The sequence below is a fragment of the Cylas formicarius genome, unplaced genomic scaffold (assembly GCF_029955315.1).
Source record: "Cylas formicarius isolate icCylForm1 unplaced genomic scaffold, icCylForm1.1 PGA_scaffold_7__23_contigs__length_41026272, whole genome shotgun sequence".
NCBI lineage: Eukaryota > Metazoa > Arthropoda > Insecta > Coleoptera > Brentidae > Cylas > Cylas formicarius.
The window spans coordinates 26984794-27008398 of record NW_026844352.1 but is presented as its reverse complement, the minus strand read 5'-3'; the positions used below and the strand labels follow the sequence as shown (position 1 = coordinate 27008398).

The 23605-nt window shown below is 35.8% G+C and overlaps 2 protein-coding genes across 4 annotated transcripts; one reads left to right on the top strand and one right to left on the bottom strand.

The window, feature by feature from the left end:
- Nucleotides 1–11: 11 nt before the first annotated feature.
- LOC132704274 (gastrula zinc finger protein XlCGF28.1-like) lies at nucleotides 12–1949 on the bottom strand. The gene is made up of 5 exons (XM_060674148.1): nucleotides 1713–1949; nucleotides 991–1651; nucleotides 866–911; nucleotides 567–769; nucleotides 12–508 (listed from the first exon to the last, which is right to left on the bottom strand). The coding sequence occupies exons 1-5, from the start codon at nucleotides 1818–1820 to the stop codon at nucleotides 159–161; spliced, it is 1368 nt and encodes a 455-aa protein (XP_060530131.1). The 5' UTR covers nucleotides 1821–1949; the 3' UTR covers nucleotides 12–158.
- Nucleotides 1950–2727: 778 nt separating this feature from the next.
- Nucleotides 2728–23487, top strand: LOC132704271 (potassium/sodium hyperpolarization-activated cyclic nucleotide-gated channel 2-like). Of its 3 annotated transcripts, XM_060674144.1 has the most exons (11): nucleotides 2974–3104; nucleotides 3632–3786; nucleotides 5527–5829; nucleotides 5915–6116; nucleotides 6194–6327; nucleotides 6431–6584; nucleotides 8304–8529; nucleotides 9282–9504; nucleotides 9556–9769; nucleotides 22745–22953; nucleotides 23007–23487. In XM_060674144.1, exons 3-11 carry the CDS (start codon nucleotides 5684–5686, stop codon nucleotides 23188–23190), a joined length of 1692 nt encoding a protein of 563 aa, XP_060530127.1. In that variant the 5' UTR covers nucleotides 2974–3104; nucleotides 3632–3786; nucleotides 5527–5683; the 3' UTR covers nucleotides 23191–23487. The 3 variants fall into 3 exon arrangements, with proteins under 3 accessions (XP_060530128.1, XP_060530129.1, XP_060530127.1); XM_060674145.1 differs by having other exon boundaries at nucleotides 2728–3786; nucleotides 5541–5829; XM_060674146.1 differs by lacking the exon at nucleotides 5527–5829 and having other exon boundaries at nucleotides 2944–3786.
- Nucleotides 23488–23605: the final 118 nt, after the last annotated feature.

The following is a 23605-nucleotide window of genomic DNA, read 5'->3' as shown; positions in this document are numbered from 1 at the left end:
CCTTTATAACTTCATTAAACCAAATTCTTACCATCAAAGGGTGATATTTCTCTTTAATAACATATAAATTGTTAAAATTGTAAAATAATATAAAATAATTTATTACAATCTAGCACAACACTTCCAATTACATTTCAAAAGGATAACTAAATATATACTCAATGCCTTTTCATTACATGGCTTCTAAGGGCCACATCATTTATAAACATTTTGGCACAAGTTGGGCATTTAACTTTTTTCAATTCTATGATGTTGTGTTTTGATTTTCTATGGGCTCTCATCGACACTTTTTGCCGGAAGCCCTCGCCACACACATCGCAAATGTATGGAGCTTCGTTTGTGTGTTGCCTCTCATGAGTTCTTAGAGCAAAGCGACTGGAGAATCCTTTCTTGCAATATTTGCAAATGTGCGGGCGTAACTTTAGATGAGTCATTTTTACATGCTTATTTAAAGTGTACTGAGTAAAAAAGCCTTTTCCACATGTATCACAAGTAAATCCCTTTTCACCTAAATTGGGTTTAATAATTCATGAAATGGAATTTGATGATTAATATATATAATATACCTGTGTGTTCTTTTTTGATGTGGATCTTGTAATTGTATGCCTTAGAAAAAACTCTTCCACACTGTTCACAAGAAAATCTTTTCTTAGAATGTGTATAATACAGGTGACCTCTGAGACTCTCAATGTTTTTTAATTCTACACCACAAAGGTGACAGACAGAGGGACCAGAATTGTGCAACATCACATGTTTACTAATGTTATATCTAAAAACACATGAAAATGTTTTTAAGCACCCATGTCAATGGCAATAATTGAATTTACAACAGCTACTACTCACTTAAGGCCAAAAGGTAACTAACCTAGTAATTTCTGCACTGCAGATTGGACATTTTACTCTTGTATGACCTAAAAAAAAATACCACTGAGATTGTTCATGTTTAAAAAATATTAAGCAAATTAACAGAAAAAATAAATTGTCACTTGCCCTTAACATGAGCAGAGTAAGCACTACGCTTCAAAAAAACTTTATTGCATTCAAGACATTTGAGCTGGTCTTTTATTCCAGCTCCTGTTGCTTTCTGATTTTGTTTGGTTTTCAATAGTTCACCATGAGCAGACCTTAGGTGAACATTATACAAAGGTTTGTATTGGAAGGAAAGCTGGCATATGCTACATTTCCATGTTTTTGAACTCAATACTGTATGTTTTGAGAGGATATGGTCTCTGTAAGAAGTTATATCACCCAAAGTGGCCCCACAATCTTCACATGTCTGTTCTTCATTATAGTGTTCTTTTATGTGGGAATAATACTCATGGTCATCTTCCATACTTACTCCACATATTAAGCAATTGCAAAACGCATTAAACTGACTATTATCGCTTTCAATAATTATAAATTCAGCTGAATCTTCTTCTAACTCTGACTTAATAGATTGTATAATAGGAGCATGGGTTCCTTCAGTAGCCTCATTAGTCTCATTGCCATCATTTAGAACTACATCACTTTCTTTATCCAATATTATTTCGGGAGTCATTTCATGAAGTTTCTTCTCAGATTCAAGAAAGTTTTGTTGAATGTGATGAGCTAATCTTAAATTTAACCAACATTTTACACAGGAATATGTGGAATAGGTATCTAAACAGATCTAAAAGTAGAGTTTTTAGAAAGCAAGTGAAAAGAGAAACAAAATATTTTACTATAATTACTTTAATTCCTGTTAGATTTTCAAGCATTTCTGAACCATTATTATCTAATAAGGAATACAATATTGAGGATGTGGTTAAACATAGTCTACAGAAACGTGATTCGTCCATCTGGAGGTTACTATTTTTACCGCGCCTTCTTTACACCCAAAATAAGATTTCTTTTTGTAAAATTAACATACAACAAAAACAAATAAACATATATTAAAATTAATTGCACACCATAGAATACTACTTCTTCTTTTTTTTCACGTTTCACATCAAAAAGGGTTCGAATGCCACAGGATTTTAAAATTAGTAGAATTCGAAAGAGAAAAAGAAAAAAACCTTAACAGTCTCGGAATTGCTCTTCAACCATTGTTTATGCTTTATAACAAATGGAACAGTTTAGAAAGTCGAAATTTTCAATGAAATTATCATCTTTCCATAGTAAAAAAATAGTCAATATCTATTTCTTTTGTGCTCGACTGCTAGGATCATTCGCCCATTGCCGACTTCCGTCGAGGATTTTCGCTTCTGGTCAATGACCACCATGTAGAAAGAAGAAAAATAACCAATAATTTGCTCAGCTAGCAAAAAACGATTTTGACCGATACCAAAAAAATCGGCTTCCCCCCGCTTCCACCCCGGACCATCCGGGTCCATCCGGCCTCCATACCGGCGTGAACAGGGAAAAACGAGGGGGCCGACGACAATTATAACTTTAAAACATGCACTGAACACTAAAAACACTAAGTCCACACAGTGAAAACTGATATCAAACTTTTGAGGACGAATACAAGGGTTTCTGTCGGGAGCGAACGGAGGTTAAACCGCCGCGTGCAATGCTACCTTCTTGATACTTCTAATGCTTCATTTCAATTTAATATGCGTATCCCAATTTCAGTTGGGCAGGATTGCTATGATCAATCGCCCATTGCCGACTTCCGTCGTGAATTTTCGCTTTTGTTCACCAACACGTAAAAAGAAAAAATATAACAAATACTTACTCAGCTAGCAAAAAAGGATTTTGACCGATACCAAAAAAACCGGCATCCAACCGCTACAACCACGTACCATCCGGGCCATCCGGCCACCATACCAGCGAGAAACAGGAAAAAACGACAGGGCCGACTACGATTATAACTTTAAAACATTCACTGAACACTAAAAACACTAAATCCACATACTGGAAACCAATTTCAGAATTTTTGAGGGCGATTGCAAGGGATTCTGTCGAACGGAGATTAAACCGCCATGTCTAATGCTCACCACAGAAACCACTTCTACTGCTTCAACAAAGTGTTCGCCATGTGTTAATTCCAGATATTTTCTCGGAACTCTTGAGCCATTACTGGGGTACTTTAATAATTTAAGACAAAAAATTGGGGATCCAGAGTTGATTTCTTAATTTAGGTAAAATCACAGGACATTGTGAAATAGTAAAATACTGAATAATGTTAAGGTTATATTATGTCATATAGATCGTAGAATTTGGTTTAAGCGGAGTCCAATTGGACGTCACAAAATAATGAATAGCGAATCAAGTATAGCTTTGAACTGACTTTGAACAACTGGACTTGCATATTTAAAATGATTTTAACCTTGAACTGTGCTTGAACTACAACTGTATAAGCGTGCGTTAAAGTTACTTGTCATACTTACGTTACTTCCATTCTGTTCTTGTCGATTGCAGATGTCCGTGCTAGTAAATAGTGAACCGAATTTAGCTTTGAACTGACTTTGTACACTGGACTTGCATATTTATACTGGGTTTAACCTTGAACTGTGCTTGAACTGCCACTGTACAACAGGGCCTTAAAGTTTCTTGTCTTGTCTGTAAAAGAAATTTGCTTAGTTTGAATTCAAGTAAAAAAAAATTTGAAAACTGTTTTATGGCCCTATACAAATCGTGTTATGTCCTAAACGTTTTACTTTTTCAGATATCGGATGGTAAAGTTTACAGGAAAAAAATCTGTGATTTATATCGGGTATTTTCGAATTTTGGATAGCCTAGTCTGCACAAAAGTCACCCGTGGCGTGTTTCTTGTCCGAAACAATTTTGCAAACGTTCAATGGAATTGATAAGGCAAATATGGTAATTTTTATAGAAACCTTTTTTTATATTTCAGAGTACTTAATCTTTAGATATGTGAGGAACATAAGAATATAGGGTTCATAAACTATAACTTCATAAAAAAACTATTGCATAATTATATATTGCAAACTATAGCTATAGTCAGTTCTCCGCAATTTGAAATATATAACTGTAATAAATATTAATTGAAGTTATGTTTTGCACAACAAAAACCTTTACAATAGATATTCGGAAGTAACGTACAAATATAACCAGAAGCTGATGGCGGAACGCTAAATTCAATCATATACAGTGGCTCATTTAAAATATCAAAGTTGATGCTACTTTTTCGAAGAAACGGCAAAATGGCATCGCTGCTACGTCGTTTAATCTGAAACTTCCATCCACCCTGAATCACCCTATATTTGGTTAAATGTGTCACTTCATAAGTTGTAAAAAACAAGTGTGTGCTTTGAACTGAGGTGGCTTTTACTTGATGAAAATCCATTTATCAAAATAAATCAGAACTAAAAGTTCAGATTTTCACCAAATTATATATTTTTTTCTACTCCCGTCTGTAAAATACCTAAATACACACCGATGTAGCGTGCGGGAAGCGCCACTTTACCACGACAGTTTTGTTTCCCACTTATCCGAGCCACTTCGGACATTTCCGGGATTTTACCCGTTTTCGGAGGTATTTCCCACGCTTTGAATTTTGACGTGTGTAAATTCTGACGATCATGTCACTGAATGTATTCGTGTTGTTTTGCGAAAATGTCCCCAAAAACTAACGGTCGTAGAAAAAGTATTCTATTCAACACGTTCGGTAAACTTTTTAACTCACTCGTTTATTAAAAATTCGCTCCACTCGTGTCAAATAAACTTGTGCGTCAAATGCCATTAGACTATTACATGTTGTTTCGACAACACCGTGTCTTTATCAAATGTTTGCTTTTAGTGCCTTATATAATATTTACCTCAAATTCAAATTCAAAATTGAGGTATAAAATGAATAAAATTTCGGTCCTTTGTTTCTTTGAAAAATTGTGTTATAGTGTGCATATAAACCACTCTACAAAATATTGAGTTTCATACAGTTTAAATAAAACATCGTGTAATGATTTTTTTGACAAATAATAATTTAACAACTATTAACTAACGCCATATTGATCTATGGGGTTGGGCGTTTGTCGGTGTCAGGGAGAGACTTTTCTCTGGTTCTATTTTTTAATACAATCTATATATTTTATCAGAGAATTCTGCTGGGCAGGAAAATTTTTAGGTACGGAAATTTTTTTTGTAAAAGTTCTAAAATTACATATTTCTATTATTCATATACATATTATTTAATTATGATTTATTAAATACATATTTAATTATATATTATGTAATTTTTATTCGATGTTTTCATTGTGGATTTCGCCACAATAGAAAGTAACTTAAAAAGTGTAGATATTCTGTAATGTGTATTACTTAAATCTATTCTTGAAGTAGCTTTAAATCGCTGTATAGGATGGTTAATAAATATAATTATAATGATCATAAAGCACATATATGGACTGTGTAATCTGCAAGACATCTTATAAAATACTTAAACGTCAGATAAGAATATTATAATTATAATTTTATAACTGTATTAGATCTGTAAAGGGCGTTATTATTATATTGCATTTCATAGAAGTTTCATAAAACTGATTTTGCTACTTGGGCTGTAATAAATGACAATTTTTTAATGTTGTTGTGTTGTCAATATTAAAGGGTACGACCTTTAGGATAATTTTTTCCCGTCAAAACAATACATATGGGCGCTACGCAACTAAATACGCTTGAAGTTGAAACAGCTTGTCAGGGAGATAAAATTTGTCATAAACGTCAGATATTCGATGCTCGACGTTTTTTTTTGTGAATTGCTGCAATGAAATCCGGCGTTCACTTATGCGAACTTAGAACGATCAGAACTGGGTTTGAAAAATTACCCCCAAATGCTCCGTTTTACAAAAAATTCTTAAGGTTTCTTAGAAAATTAATCACCGTCAATCCAAAAGCAGCAATTAGCACAAGGTAAGGAGTAGATATGTTCTGTATTTTTTGAGCATCTGTCGGTCTTTACAGAGGATGACATAACAGAACGATTATTTCCTTTTAGAAACTATAGAAATAATTCTCAGATCATGGCCGAACAAAAGCGGCACATTAAAAGCCCGTTTTACTACGTCATCCATCCTTACAGTGATGTTCAAATGCTGAGAGAACTATTATTTATAATTTTGTGGACATTCGAAATTGTAAGTTCTCCTCTAAACGCAAGTTTTGGAGACATCTTTCGTGCTCACTACTTCTTCGTGGATGTAAGTAAATACACTGATCATGTATTATTATATTTAAGCTCCATAAAATATTTCATAAAACCATTGTTATTTTGTAGATTTTTGGTTCTTATCTCGAAAATGGAATAATATTTCCTCTTGAATTGCTTTGGGTCGTTACCGAATTTTTTGCAGCATACAAAGTGTCGAACACGAATACCATTGAATTTAATCACGGGAAAATTGTAAGACGGTAAGCACTCGGATTAAGAACAGACCAAATTTTGGTGGATCATAGTGTTTATAGAGTAGATGATTTATAAGAAATAACACACTTAATCTTTCGTTGTTTTTAGGTATCTCTTTACATACTTCGTATTTGACCTTCTAACCGTAATATTTCCTTTTGGAACTGTCTACGTTCGATGGATGTATCTGGTTAATCTTGCAGCATACGCTAGATTGAAAACGTTACTGGACTATACGCAAAGATTCTTTAAAGACTGTGGGGTAGGCAATTTTTCGTTTATGATGAAATTTAATTGTTAACTGTAACCACCACAGCAGCAAATATTCACCACAATTCCAAGTGTTTTAGCAAACCATCTTTAGATATTACAAATGGCTGGAAACTATGAGTCACTGAGACAAAGACACTTAAACAACAACATAAGTAATAACAATATATTACAAAGATTCAGAACAGCCATATATTATTAGATAATGTAAGAGCCGCAAATAACTGTAAAATTGATTGAAGTCAGGTGGATTTGACACTGTCGTACATACCCTTAAATTTGACACCGTAACCTGTATTTTGCACTATTTTTGTTTGTTGTTTGAAACTATGAGTCACTGAGACAAAGACACTTAAACAACAACATAAGTAATAACAATATATTACAAAGATTCAGAACAGCCATATATTATTAGATAATGTAAGAGCCGCAAATAACTGTAAAATTGATTGAAGTCAGGTGGATTTGACACTGTCGTACATACCCTTAAATTTGACACCGTAACCTGTATTTTGCACTATTTTTGTTATTCGTTTTATTAACAGCAACTATTATTGAACGCAGCAATCTGAAAGAGGGTTTGAAATAATTCGCGCACGCACATCTTGAAAGTCGTTTCTCGACATGTTGTTGATGTCGGTTTCATCAGAGAAAAGCCTCTCAGCAGTAGCAGCTTTATGGGGAACACTGATGACTGTTCACCATTTGGCTGTGTAGCCGGCTCCTTCTAAATGGGTTTGGCCATTTTAAGAATGCAAAGAGGTTAAAGGCAATGTAATCTGTATTCTGTGAATTAGTTTTATTTGTAACTATTTGCGTAGTTTATTCAATCATTTGAACTATTTTATGACCTCCGATCAACCTTGAGATAAATTTGGATGTGGCAAAAAATTCGAAATTAGTTCATCAATTTCAAGTTTTAAGTATCTATAATGGATTCGTTCGATCCTTACGTCCATACCTCATCCTGTTTTTTAAGGGTTTAGGTCAGGTTTCTATTTTAATCAAATAAACCTAGCCTAAAACCTTAAAGGAAAACAAAAATATGATGTAGATCTAAGATTCAAAAATAAGCTCATGAAACCTTCGTTCAACTCTATGCAAGTTACATAAACAGAAGACAAAACCCATAGCAATAAAGTAAAAACTGAAAACTAAGAACTGGCTTGGGCGGCTCCAAGAATGGTGCTAAAATGGAACCCAAATCCTACACCGATAAAACCTGAAGTGCCTTTTTCACCCCGAAAATTCAGTTTCAGTACTGTCTAGGCACGAGTCCAAATAATGATACTGTTATTGGATGGTTCAAAAACGAATTATTAGAATCTGGCTTCGAAAGGACATTTGTTTATTTTTTTTACTTATGGACGTGCTTTGAAGATACTAGGGCTGTAATATCCGCTTTTACACCCTGAAACAAAGTAAGATCAAGCCAAATACACTTTTTTGCTGCTAATTTTTAAATATTATCTATTATGTGTGTTTATGTCAAATTTGAGGCAACCAATAACGACTGGTATTCCACCTAGATCGTAAATTTGAACTACTATAAAAGTAGGGATAGCATTTTAGCTCTGCAATTTAATGAAATGAATATTTAGTTGAAACTACACAAAAACAAAACTAGACTTTAAATAATTGCAAAAGTGAAAGAAAAGTCCCCCTGTCCTTCATTTTTACTTTGTAGCTGTAGAATTTGAATTATTTTCAGATTCACGATCACGCGTTAATCTGCATGAAATTGACAATAATTACTTTGGTGTTGCTACATTTTTTTACGTGCGCGTTTTATTTTTTGCCCCATGCCGTCTACGAAGTCGAGAAATTAAGTTCCGATGATTTGTGGATTGTCAGAGCTGGTCTACATCCGCCTACAGACTTAATGGTGGCATATGTGGATTGTTTCAGTATGGTGCAAATTCATTTCTTTGGCTCGGGTTAGTACATATACATATAGTTTTGTTGACAGGTTCCGTTGATTCAGACAATAGAAAAATTTGAAACACCTTACACTTATAGTCACGGAACATTAACAAGATAGGAAGAGCTCCTCGTTTGCATTCTCGAAATATTTCCAGTGCTTACGTACAAAGTAGTCTCAGTTTGAGTGTTTGGTGTTAACGTACGATGAAGAAGATCAATCTGTAATATGCATTCAATAATAAAAAAATCCGGAACTAGAATTAACAAATGGGTTTGGGAAAACAAAAATATTTAGAAAGGGTCCATTAGCTACTTTTAGAAACCGAAGTTTTATATCCCTTCACAAAGTTGGGCAAATTCTGTTAAACATATAGAAAAAGCAGAACAATCGTATATCCATATTGCAAATAATATAGAACAAATAATAATTAGAACAGGCGATGATAGCGATAATGATACATTATGTGAATAATTTTAAGTAATTTAAGCAGGTAATAAAAATAATTGGTAATTTTATTTTAGATTTAAACATAAATAAATACATAAATAAATAAATATTGATTAGTACCAATCCTATCAAAACCCCAAATAATTAGTTAAATTCTAAGCAAAGTATGGACCTGTTCGGCCATATTTCATTCTTACAGCTTGCCCGGGTCTTTCCTTAATTCGTCTCAGTTAGTCACTTTCTTATATCTATGAACAGACTTTACTTTTACTACAGCTTCAGAAACTAAATATATTGAAATACACTATACTTTGTTAGGGGATGGTTACGTTCCAATAAATGAAATCCTGTGCGAGAAAATAGCACTGATCGTAGTGATGGTCACCGGAAGAATCTGGACTTTATACGTGATAGCCACTTTGCTGAGGATACTTACGGTCGTTTCAATTTCCGAAAGCAAATACGAGGACTACTTGATGCAGTTGAATATGTTCATGAGGCAGAAAAATCTTCCGAGAGAGTTACGGGCCCGTTTAATTGAGTATTAGCGTTTTCAGTGATCTCATTATATGCCCAATTTTCGTCACTTCAGATACTACCAATATAAATATCAGTATCATTATTTCAACGAGCACGCCATACTATCCGCCTTATCGACGTACTTAAGACACGAATTTTTATTGTTCGGCGCGAGGAAAATGATAGCCAAAGTTGAATTATTCAAAATTTTTCCGCGGAGTATTGTCGGAGCGTTGATTTCCAAATCGAGGCAGATGGTTTTCTTGACGAATGACACTATCGTTAAGGTAGGTATGGTTAGTTTTGGTTAGTTGGGTAAGTTATTGTACGACCAAAAATATAGTGCATTTATTGCTTTGACGTTTTAAGTATTTTACAGTACCTTAACCGCAGACCGCAGGACCTTGGTAAAACCTATCCCAACAGATGTTTATTCTGCATTAAGTTGGTCTTGCCTAAGATGGACCGTAACGAATATTTGTAAAAACTTGAAATATTTATTTAAAACGTAAATGGGCCGTTTTAAATTTGATTAAGCATTGATGCTGCGGGGTATTTTCGAATAAGTAGAAGCGTTTGTTTTAACATCAGGTGATTTGTATCGTTCTTAAGATGATTTCGAACAAAACTAATGTCGCTTCTTTACCGACGTATTGTACAAAAATTTTGGAGTCGCTAAATAATAATATTAAGCGGTTATGGGAGGTCGAAAGCGTACCTAATATCAAAACGGTATCGCCAGGAACTGAATTTTGTGAAAACCTATACAAGAAAACCCATTTTAAAGATTCTTCTAGTCGATACGTTGTCGCTTTGCCTTTTCGATTAAAGAACCCAATTTTTGGTGAATCGAAAAATTTAGCTTTACGCAGACTTTATTCTTTGGAAAATAGATTATATCATAACCCAGCTTTGCTCGACTTGTATAGAAATTTTATGAGGGAATATCTCGAGGCTGGTTATATGTCGATCGTTAGTCGGACCGATGAGCCTGGTCGGTACTACATTCCTCATCATTGTGTCATACGGGAAGAATCCATGTCAACCAAGCTCCGCGTGGTGTTCGCTTCGTCAATGAAATCCTCCAATGGGGTCTCATTGAATTCTACACTTTATGCTGGTCCAAAACTTCATTCCGATATTTCTAACGTTTTGCTTAAATTTCGTTTGCATAAATTTGTTTTGATAGCAGACATTAAGAAGATGTTTTTGCAAATACGGGTTCGCGATGAGGATAAAAGGTTTCAACATATTTTATGGAGATTTAACCGTGAAAAGCCGGTACAAGAGTATAGATTGGATACTTTGGTTTTTGGAGTTAGTAGTTCACCCTATTTGGCCAATAGGATCATTAAGCAATTAGCTATAGATGAACGGCGATCATTTCCACTTGCATCGGATATCCTGTTGTCTGATATTTACGTTGACGATATTCTGACAGCTTTCCACGATCTGGAAGTTGGTAAACGTATAAAATTTGAGCTCTCAGAACTTCTAAAGAGAGGTGGTTTTGAGTTACGAAAGTGGGCTACTAATTGTGCTGAGGTTTTATCGGACACCCCTCTTTGATACAGTCGAACCGCTATGCCTCAAACTTCTTGGGTTGCAGTGGCAACCAGCTTTTGATAGTTTTACTTTTAAAATTGGTAATATTTCGAGTACCGAGTGTACCAAAAGAGGGATTTTGTCAAATTTGGCTAGAATTTTTGATCCTTTGGGCATGATTGCCCCCTAACGTTGTACGCTAAATGTTTAATTCAACAGCTATGGAGCTTGGGCCTTGATTGGAACCAGGAACCCGTAATTACCGCGAAATGGAGAAAATTTCAGTGTGAGTTGGATCTGTTATCTTCTCTAAAAATTCCTAGGCACATGCATGTTTCAAGCTGAATGCATGGATTTTGCGATGCTAGCCAAAGCGGATATGGGTGTGTGGTCTTCCTTCGGGTTTTTGTAAATGGCGAGCATAAAATTTATTTCGTTGCTGGAAAATCGAAAGTCGCACCTCTGAAGAGAATAACCTTGCCCCGTTCGGAACTATGTGCTGCTGTTTTGTTGTCAAATTTAGTAGAGTTTTTTCGTGATGCTCTGAATAAAATTATAATTAAAAAAATTTTCGCGTGGTCAGATTCAAAAGTAACTCTGGCGTGGATTAAATCCTCTGCTCATAGATGGCAAACATTCGTTAGTAATCGAATAAGTCATATCGAAGGTAAGATTTCTCCTGATAGTTGACGTTATATTCCTACTAACGATAACCCCGCAGATTGTGCCAGTAGAGGACTTATTCCTTCACAATTCTTAAAACACGCAACTTGGATTCATGGGCCTCGGTTTCTTCGTTACTCTTCTGATCATTGGCCTTGCGATTTATCGGCCGAAATTCCCTCTGAATGCTTAGAAGAGAAGAGCAAATCCATGACGACGTTAATTTCCATATCGGACCCGTACGGTGTGTTTAATAGATATTCTTCATTGGAAAAAATTTTAAGGATCATTGCATATTGTGTAAAATTTTGCAATAATATTCGTACAAAACGCCAAAATCCGGTTGCCGCTTGTTCAGCGGCTCTTTGCGAAGAAGATATAAACAATGCACTTTTGTGTCGTGTTTGGCAAGTACAACGTGAGGTTTTCTCTGATGCTATATATAAGCTAGAAAAAAAAAACAAAAGCGTAGATAAGGTTTTAAGAAAATTGAATCCATTTATGGATAATCAAGGTTTCTTGAGGGTCGGTGGTCGCTTGATAAATTCCAAATCTTTCCCACACGACAGGAGATTTCCATTGTTACTCAATCAAAAACATCGTCTTACGGAACTGATAATATTTTATTTACATAAGAAATATTTGCATCCGGGTTTGCAAACATTGCATTTTTTGAATCTACAACAGTTCTGGATACTGTCAGCGAAAAATGCTATTCGTAGGTGTTTGTCTCGTTGTTTAAGATGCTTTCGAGTGGATCCCAAGCCTGTTGTACCATACATGAGCGATTTACCGGCAGGGCGTGTATCACAGGCCAAGCCATTTCAGGAAGTAGGGGTGGACTTTGCAGGTCCCTTTTCGGTAACGCCTTTAAAGGGCAGAGGGATAAAGGCCCAGAAGGCATGTTTGTATTTTTGTTTGTTTTGCCTTTAAGGCCATACATTTAGAACTGGTTTCCAGTTTGTGTACTGACGCTTTCTTTGTTGCTTTAAAGCGCTTTATCGCACGTAGAGGACGTTGTAATATTATCCGCTCCGATTGTGGTACCAATTTTATGCCAATACACAACTGGTGGAGCACATGAAAAACGCCGTTGAGACGGAAAAAATCAAATGGTACTTTAATCCACCATCAGCACCTAATTTCGGAGGGCTATGGGAAGCTAGTGTGCGTAGCATGAAGTATCACCTGGTTCGGTCAATAGGGCTAAACAAATTAACTTTCGGGGAAATGTATACAACGCTATGTTGCATCGAATCTGTTTTAAACTCAAGATCTTTACACCCTTTGAGTAGTGACCCTAATGACATAAGCGCTTTGACTCCAGGGCATTTTTTAACTCTGGAGCCTCTTACTTCTTTACCTTCTAAGGATTATACGAACGCTAATATTAATACTTTACAACGTTGGGAATTGGTGCAACGATTGCATAGCGAATTCTGGAAGCGATTATTTGAACACGCTTCAGCAGCGTTCGAAATGGACAAAAAAATACCCCTTATTAAACATAGGAGATATGGTAGTCATAAAAGACGAATTAAATACGCCCCTTCGATGGTTACTTGCCCGAGTAACACAGGTTCATCCTGGAACTGACGGTATTTGCCGAGTAGCGACAGTTAGAACTAGAAACGGTTTTTTGCAAAGGCTCATATCCAAACTATGTCCTTTACCTTATTTAGAATAAATTTAAAAGATGGTGATTTTAAGGTCGGCGGTATGTTCGATCTTATTTTGGTAGAGGAATATTTTTCGGGTAAATTGTGAGTATCAATTAGTTTTTTTTTTATTATTATAAATTTGCCTAACCTCTAGCCTGGTTCAGCCAGGCTATTTTTTTGCGACGCTGTGCGCGTTTCTTTTTTTGAAGAGACAATCGACAAAAAGGAACGACAACGGCACTTAGTCAGTTGCGATTAAACAAGCAAGGTAGGATTTACTTTCCGCGTCGATACAACAGTCTCTTTTAAGTCTATAATCGAATATAATCGCGGTTCGATAGCACAACAAAAAGGGCATGAAATCTTGAGATTACCCTCGTATCATATTTAACCTGATTGAGATGATTTGGTCAGAGTTGAACGCGCATATCAGAGGAAATAACACTGCACCAAAATTTAGTGATAGTACCATTAACGTAATTCAGCAAGAGGTGAAAAACGAATAATAAAAGAAGAAAATATTTAACGAGAACGAGTAGTGGCGGAGTTGATCATTGACGACAGTAGCGGTAGTGACGATTGTTTAAGTGACCAATACTTTATTATTATATTTTGTATATTAATACTATGTAGGAATGTAATGAAATAGAACGAATAAATTGTTACTTTGTATGAATTTTTTTATGTACATATTTCAAGAATTGCTCGTCGAAAAAGATTGAAAACATACTTATATACCGCTTGTTAGTTTTTGCTAGGACAGTCCGGTTACAGGTACAGGTCTGCTCGGCAGGGTGTTCTATAAGGGGCTACGGTTTTGGAGTAATCAAAATTAAGCAGCGTTAATCACTAGGTCGGTGGTAAAAACACAATATTTCTGGACATGATATACCTCTTATAATACGGTCTGTCTTAAAGTATATCCTTTAAGACCGAATATTAACATACAAATACCTGTCGATAGACTGTCGCTTACATCAAATAGACCGTAAAAATTTATAATAAATTGCCTATCGAACTGAACTTAAGGAGATAGCTACACAAAGAAAATTCAAATGCAGTCCTAAAAACAAATTGCTACACCTCACCTATTACGATATTAAGAATTTTCTTTCTTGTGATACCTTTTATTAGTATCCGTTGTTTGTTATTGTCCATATTATTAATTTTTATTAATTAATTATACTAACATAATTTTTTTATAATTTATATTTGTATTACACTGACAATATCCAACACTATATATATATATATATATATATATATATATATATATATATATATATATATATATATATATATATATATATATATATATATATATATATATATATATATATATATATATATATATATATATATATATATATATGATGACACTATACTCCGGGATATCATCCGTTCGCTCGTTGAACTCCGACTGGAATCCTGCATCCGACTGGAATCACCACGTGTTGGATAAATGCAGAGCGTCGTCTCTCGTATTGAGGTGTCCGGACTTTTCTATTTCGATGGCCTCTCGTATAATCCTAGTCCTAAAATCAGGAATATTAGCTATTTGTTTGCAAGTGCCGAAATAAATTTTATGGCCTGTCTGATGTTGGTGCTGAAACAAAGCAGATGTTGTTTGTTTGTTTCTTATGGCTAAACGATGTTCCTCGAGCCTGGCTGAAATTCTTCTGTTGGTCTGTCCCACATACGTCAGGCTGCACGATCCGCATGCTACACTCTATACTCCTTGGTTTTCCAGAGTAATTTTTTGTTTTGGGTTTCTTAGTATTGCTCCGATGGTATGGTCAGGTTTGTATGCCGTTGATATGTCGTGTTTCTGTAATATTCGGCCGATTTTGTCAGTAACCCCCTTGATGTATGGCAGGACAGCGATCGATCTTCGTTGGGTCTCGTCCTGCACTCTCTGCTGCGGCTGTTGTTGTTTACTGATTGCCTTGCTGATGGTACGCCTTTGGTATCCGTTTTGTCGAAGACAGGTACTAATTTTCTTCAGTTCTTTATCTCTGTTCCTCTCGTTTGTGAGCCTGAAGGACCGAGCAATTAATGTATTTGCCACTGCCTGTATCTGTGATGGGTGGTGATGAGATTTAGCGTTCAGATATCTATTAGTGTGTGTTGGTTTTCTATAGACAGTGTGTTCCAAGTGTCCATCTTCGGTCCTTGTGATGTGCACATCTAAAAAGGGCAGACTGTTATCCTCTTCAAGTTCTATTGTAAATTGAATCCTTGGATGGATGGAATTCAGATGATCTAGGAATTTCAAAAGCTCCTCCTTGCCAAAAGGCCATACAACAAATTCGTCATCAACGTATCTTGTCCATAGTTTTGGCTTCAGATTTGCCTTCTCTATTGCTTTCTTTTCGAAGTAAATCATGAAGAGGTTAGCAATCACAGGTGAGAGAGATGATCCCATTGCTGCTCCATCTATTTGTCGGTAAATTTTCCCGTTGTGCATAAAGTAAGCGTTTTTCAGGCAATGTCTTGACAGATCCATTATGTATGGCGGAAGATCTTCGTTTTCTTCTATAAGCAAGAGTGCCTCTTCTACTGGAATACTCGGGTAGAGGGATTTGACATCGAAACTTGCCATAATGTCGTCCTTGTCCATCCTGAGAGAACCTAAAATCTGAGTGAAATGTTCTGAGTTTTTAACATAGGAATCTGCCTTTTCCACTATAGGCTGAAGTGCACTGGCCAGATGTTTTTCCAGCTTGCATAATGGTGAGTTAAAGGCGCTTACGATTGGACGCAGGGGAACCCCGTCCTTATGGATCTTTGGGAGCCCGTAGAATTTTGGGCAACGACTCGATTTTTCCCTCGGAATAAGTTTCTTCTTTGTATCCTCGTTTATTGATGAATCGAGAATTTTGGACTTAGTTGTTTTTTCCAAATATGTCGTGGGATCTCTGGTGACTAGTTTGTATATTGGGTCGTTCAAAATATCCTCCAATTTTGCATTATAATCCGACGTATTCATGACGACAGTGGCATTTCCTTTGTCTGCTGGCATTATTAGAATGTTTTCGTTTTTGTTTAGATTCCTTAAGGCTTGCATTTCTTCTCTGCTTAAGTTTGGCTGCGGTGGTTTTGACTGTCTTAAGACTCTGGCGACATCTTGCCTAATTAACTCCACATCTTGTTCGTCTATGGTGGAAAGACTTGCTTCGACGTTGGAAACGATCTCTTCGACGGGTACTCTTTTTGGAGCTATTGCATAGTTAAATCCTTTATTCAGTACGCTGACTTCTGTATCGGAAAGATGGTATGCTGAAATATTATGAACTGTATTGCTTCGGTTTGTATTTGGCACTTGTCCTGATTTTTTGGAATTTGACTGAAGGATTTCTAATTTCTTCCACAGTTTTTTTGACGTGATGTCCTTGTCTTTCTCAGTGCGCCATGATGTTAATAATTCTATGCGGTCCCACAGCAACTGATGGATCTTGTTGCTCAGTTTCAGGTGGAGTCTGAAAAGTTGTAGCTCAGTCTCACTAATTTCGTACCGGGTCCGCCTGATCTGGTCTTGGAGTAGGGCCTTGCTAGCTTTGTCCAGGATAGCTTGTGTCTTTCTGGTGCGTGTATGATAAGACAACCTTGTAAATGTTGGCAGCAAGTTCTGGTTGCGGCAGTTTTTAAGAAAATTCAAGTTGCCCAGCGAAATAACCCTCCTTTGTCTTAGTTTTTCATAACACTTGGTGGCTGTAAAGGTCTCCTTCCCGTAAAGGTGTATGATATTCTCACGTATTGATTCACGGATGGAAAAATGTGATGACACTATACTCCGGGATATCATCCGTTCGCTCGTTGAACTCCGACTGGAATCCTGCATCCGACTGGAATCCTGCAAATCCTGCATCCGACTGGAATCCTGCAGACGTTTCGCCAAAATCTCACTTGGCATCTTCAATGCTCGCGCTCCGAAAACACTTCGAACACTGGGAGGTTATCGGCGGTGCGTGCGGTATTTATACTCTACGCCGGAGATGGTAACGGTGCTGCTTGTGCGTGGGGGGAGATCCATAAGGACGGGGTTCCTCTGCGTCCAATCGTAAGCGCCTTTAACTCACCATTATGCAAGCTGGAAAAACATCTGGCCAGTGCACTTCAGCCTATAGTGGAAAAGGCAGATTCCTATGTTAAAAACTCAGAACATTTCACTCAGATTTTAGGTTCTCTCAGGATGGACAAGGACGACATTATGGCAAGTTTCGATGTCAAATCCCTCTACCCGAGTATTCCAGTAGAAGAGACACTCTTGCTTATAGAAGAAAACGAAGATCTTCCGCCATACATAATGGATCTGTCAAGACATTGCCTGAAAAACGCTTACTTTATGCACAACGGGAAAATTTACCGACAAATAGATGGAGCAGCAATGGGATCATCTCTCTCACCTGTGATTGCTAACCTCTTCATGATTTACTTCGAAAAGAAAGCAATAGAGAAGGCAAATCTGAAGCCAAAACTATGGACAAGATACGTTGATGACGTATTTGTTGTATGGCCTTTTGGCAAGGAGGAGCTTTTGAAATTCCTAGATCATCTGAATTCCATCCACCCAAGGATTCAATTTACAATAGAACTTGAAGAGGATAACAGTCTGCCCTTTTTAGATGTGCACATCACAAGGACCGAAGATGGACACTTGGAACACACTGTCTATAGAAAACCAACACACACTAATAGATATCTGAACGCTAAATCTCATCACCACCCATCACAGATACAGGCAGTGGCAAATACATTAATTGCTCGGTCCTTCAGGCTCACAAACGAGAGGAACAGAGATAAAGAACTGAAGAAAATTAGTACCTGTCTTCGACAAAACGGATACCAAAGGCGTACCATCAGCAAGGCAATCAGTAAACAACAACAGCCGCAGCAGAGAGTGCAGGACGAGACCCAACGAAGATCGATCGCTGTCCTGCCATACATCAAGGGGGTTACTGACAAAATCGGCCAAATATTACGGAAACACGACATATCAACGGCATACAAACCTGACCATACCATCGGAGCAATACTAAGAAACCCAAAACAAAAAATTACTCTGGAAAACCAAGGAGTATAGAGTGTAGCATGCGGATCGTGCAGCCTGACGTATGTGGGACAGACCAACAGAAGAATTTCAGCCAGGCTCGAGGAACATCGTTTAGCCATAAGAAACAAACAAACAACATCTGCTTTGTTTCAGCACCAACATCAGACAGGCCATAAAATTGATTTCGGCACTTGCAAACAAATAGCTAATATTCCTGATTTTAGGACTAGGATTATACGAGAGGCCATCGAAATAGAAAAGTCCGGACACCTCAATACGAGAGACGACGCTCTGCATTTATCCAACACGTGGAGAACGATAATCAAACAGCAGAGCGATGCGCAGCAGCCAACGGGGACATCGCAACTACGATCGGGCGAAATTAACAACGCTACAATTCAGGGGGCGGAGCCACCTCCCCCCACGCACAAGCAGCACCGTTACCATCTCCGGCGTAGAGTATAAATACCGCACGCACCGCCGATAACCTCCCAGTGTTCGAAGTGTTTTCGGAGCGCGAGCATTGAAGATGCCAAGTGAGATTTTGGCGAAACGTCTGCAGGATTCCAGTCGGATGCAGGATTTGCAGGATTCCAGTCGGAGTTCAACGAGCGAACGGATGATATCCCGGAGTATAGTGTCATCACATTTTTCCATCCGTGAATCAATACGTGAGAATATATATATATATATATATATATATATATATATATATTCTCACGTATTGATTCACGGATGGAAAAATGTGATGACACTATACTCCGGGATATCATATATATATATATATATATATATATATATATATATATATATATATATATATATATATATATATATATATATATATATATATATATATATATATATATATATATATTTTTTTTTTTTTTTTCACTTAAAACTCCGCACGCCAATAAGTTCAAAACGAAAAGAAATATTTAATTTATGTAAAAAGTAGTCAAAATGAGGGGTCAAGTAGATATTTCCTAAAGTTAAAAAAATTCGACGCCTGCAAAGAGCTGGGCGTCGCGACGCGTCGAAAAATTATTCGATTGCAGAGACTTTGGAAATACGCGCATACAAAAGTACATATTATTTAAAAACTTTTTTGTTATTTACTCAAACTTATTTACTTTACCCGTTTCTAAGTTATACCGATTTAAAGTAAACATTTCTTGATTAATAAAAAATGTGATTAACGCTTATTTTTACAAGTATGCCATGAATGTTAGTTACTATGGCAACCATTGTCATCGCAGTTGTTTTAAGTGCAATTACAAACAATAGATTTCAACTATTTTAGTATGATTTTATTTATTATTTTTTATCGATTTAGTTCTGATAACATGATAAATAAATGAAAAAACAGTAAAATACTTACAAGTTAATAACCAAAATTATTATTGCAATTAACTACATAATAAGACATTTCAAAAATTTTGGTCAAAATTATGTCCATCTGCTCGAACACAACTATCAAAAACTTTTAACAGATGAGCTTGGGTCACTTGTAGGAGAGTCCTTCTTGTGATAGCGGCACACGCTGCACTAATTTTGTTAATGAGATCAGCCATTTCTTCGATAGGTTCTTCATAGATAACGTTTTTTAGGTAGCCCCAAAGAAAATCATCTGGTGGTGTAATGTCCGGGGACCTCGCCGGCCACCTTACCGGTCCATTAGTACCAAACCATCTATTGGGATATTCTCGGTTCAAATACCTCGTTACTATTTGGGCATTATGTGCAGGCGCTCCATCCTGCTGTAGCCACATATTCATTCTAGTGTCAAGAGGCGCTTCTTCTAATAGTTCCGGAAGTGTAGTTTGAAGAAATCTTAAATAGCGATCTGCATTTAAAGTTCCTTCGTAAAGGTAAGGTCCAATAAGGAATCCATTTAACCAAACATTGATACTAAAAATTCGTTGGTTACCTCTTTCTGTAATCCAACGAGGATGGTTTTCGGACCAAAAACGACAGTTGTGTCTATTAACGATTCCATTATTTTGAAATCGACTTTCGTCGCTCCATAAAATTTTCGAGAGAAAATTTGCATCTTGGTTATACAAATCGGACAATGTCGCTAAGAAATACATTCTTCTAGCATAATCGCCTGGTTCTAGTTTATGAATTAGTTTACTTTTGTACGGGTGAAAAGAGTTTCTATGTAGAATTCTCCACGAAGAACTTATGGTAACACCGGTATTTTCTTTTATCTCTGATAGGGATATCTTGGGGTTATTATCAACCTGCTGAACTACGGCAGCAGTATTTTCATCATTTGTAGCCGTCCTGTTCCTATCTCTTTTAGGTTTTATGAAGCTGCCATATTCTCTTAAGTTTTTACATAAACTTGAAAAGGTTGTTGCATCGGGGACTCTTCTATGCGGATAACGCCGTGCGTAAACTCTTTTTGCTTCTCTACAATCGCATCTGCATTCTCCAAACACCAGTAACATGTCTACTTTTTCCTCATTGCTAAATTGCACCATTTTCACATAATAATTCTTAGTTTTTTTTTAACCGAACAAATTTGGATATTTCTTGTGACAAAATGTGACAATTTTTTGATACAGCAATAACAACTTACGTTTGTAATTATATATATATATATATATATATATATATATATATATATATATATATATATATATATATATATATATATATATATATATATATATATATATATATATATATATATATATATATATATATATATATATACTGGCGAGAAGCTTTTTTAAAACGCACGGTACAAGGATTATTCAACACTGCCACTCTGACACGTGGTCGACATTTACTCGCCTTTGTCTTGACTCTCAGCTATAAATAAATCAATAAATTATTGGTTATTGGGTTTACCCAGCAACAGTAGACATGAACATCGTAATCACTTTTTTGGGGTGAGTTGATCAAAGGCCATTACGATATACTTTGAAACAGACCTTACATACCTATTGGGAATTTGGAGTTGAAAGAACTCTCGTTGTACTGTGGCCTAATGTCATAATGAAGACCAGTTATTAATTAATTATTGGCTTTCAGTTGATCAAATTTCGTTAATGCTAAAACATGTCTATATGAATACCAATCGCACGGCTATTTATAAAGCAAAGGATATCGATAACCGTTTTTGTATTGTTCCATATGATCGATTTTAATGCTCTACGACTCCAAACCATATAACATGTACGTTTTTAAAACGCCATTGGAATACATACCATGGACGTCCTGAGACGTCCATATCTTTTGAAAGTATCGTGGCGCCAAAAGCAACGAACTATAAATATTTTTCTATCTATATCTATAACGTATTGCAAGGTACCATATCCGTATTCAGAAAGTATCTGCTTGTTGAAAACTAGGTAGCGGTAAAGTCCTATCAGAACCTCTTTGATATGTCAGTTTAAAATATTTAGTAAACCTTTTTTTGTGCAAACGTAAACCTCTCTTAATTTTTCAAAAAAATTTCCACAGGCTGCTTTTTACAAAACTTCTGGATTCCTCCTGCGTCGGTTTTTGCTGAGTCAAACTTGTTAAGGTTTTGCCAATCATCCTGTTAGCTTCGTCAGAGCTTGATTAAAACGTTAGCAAGTTCGACTCAGGAGAATCCAGAAGTTACCTCTCTTCCCTGAAAGTTGCACAACCAATCATTGCCCAAACAACTTTTTGCAATAAGAGACTACTACTTTATTTATTTTCTACGTTATTATTCCGGTTTGGAAAATGTAATATATAGTAATACCCATAAGTTACTCAAGAAACATCTTGCAAAGTAAAAATATAAAATATATAAAAAAAATTGAATTTGAATTTTTTTTATCTGGACGATTTTCACAATAAATCGCAATTTTCCCCATGGTTATTAAATTAGTATTGAGTGAAGTATCAAATGCAATAAAAAATTAGTCAATATAGCTTACTTTATCAGTTCGCGTAAAAGATAACCGTGGTACAATATATATTTATTTATATTGTATAGTATATATTTAAATCTAAATTTAGATCTCAAACAATGATCTACCTACAATTTAAAATCAGTAAAAAATAGCTAGATATTGCATTTCACATATTTTGCCTTAAGCTTTACAACATTCCTTCTTTACAATGTAAGAAATATATACTTTTTATGAATATTGGTTATTATTTTTTTATTTATTGATGAGTATGACCTATTGCTCCTCTCTACTTTTTTAATAAATTGTATAATTTTACTGATATTTTTTTCAATCACAATATTACTAATATCTTAAGAAATTCTCTATGATAATTTTCTATATTTCTCTTGAAAGAGTAGTTCAGCCATGTTAAACTTTGAAGTAATAAACATTTTTTTGCAGTATGGCGATCCTATAGAGGACATTTACTTTATTTCGACTGGGACGTGTGCCGTTTTAAACAGAACCGGCATAGAACTTGACCATTTGCTGGACGGAGAGGAAATCGGTCTCATTGGGATGTTGACAGCTTCGTCCGCCGTAACTCATTCTTACACCCATATTGCCGTGGAATCTACGGAATTATACGTCATATCTAAGAGAGATTTTCGGTTGGTGATCAACGTGATTGAACGACCCGTACAAATGAAGTTTTATTTCGCAGGTTATTTGTTTATGACAAATATGATATATTGCGGTACTTTGCCCAACGCGTTGAAGAAAAGGTGATGAAGTACAAAAACATCGAAGTTACCACGATCCAGCGGGGTTACGATTTCTTTTCGGAATTGAGCGCCGGGAAGATATTGGAACGACCGAGGATACGGACCACTCATTTTGAAAAATGAGCCTCGACTTTGATGTTAACTTTTGTTTTTTTATCTTAATGTATAGGATAATGGAAAAGATAAGTAACTTTAAGAAGATTTATTTTGGTCGCGTTAATGATATCAGAAGCTTAACAATATAAAAACAATTTAAGCAAAACCGAAGTTTTTTGTCGTTGCAATTAAACAATTATTTATATAAATTCTTTTGTGACCAATCGGTAGTGAAAACAATTAAACTAAATTTTATTTTAAATTTAGTATTTCTGGGGGTACCAGCTTAGCCATTGTTAAATTATGTATCAGGAAGTGTTAAAATTTAATAAATGCTTTTGCAGTTACGTCTTTTGGATATAACCCATAATAAAGCCTGTAAATAGGTAGCAAAATATGAACGGATAGGTTGCAATAATAAACAATTTATTATTATCAAGAT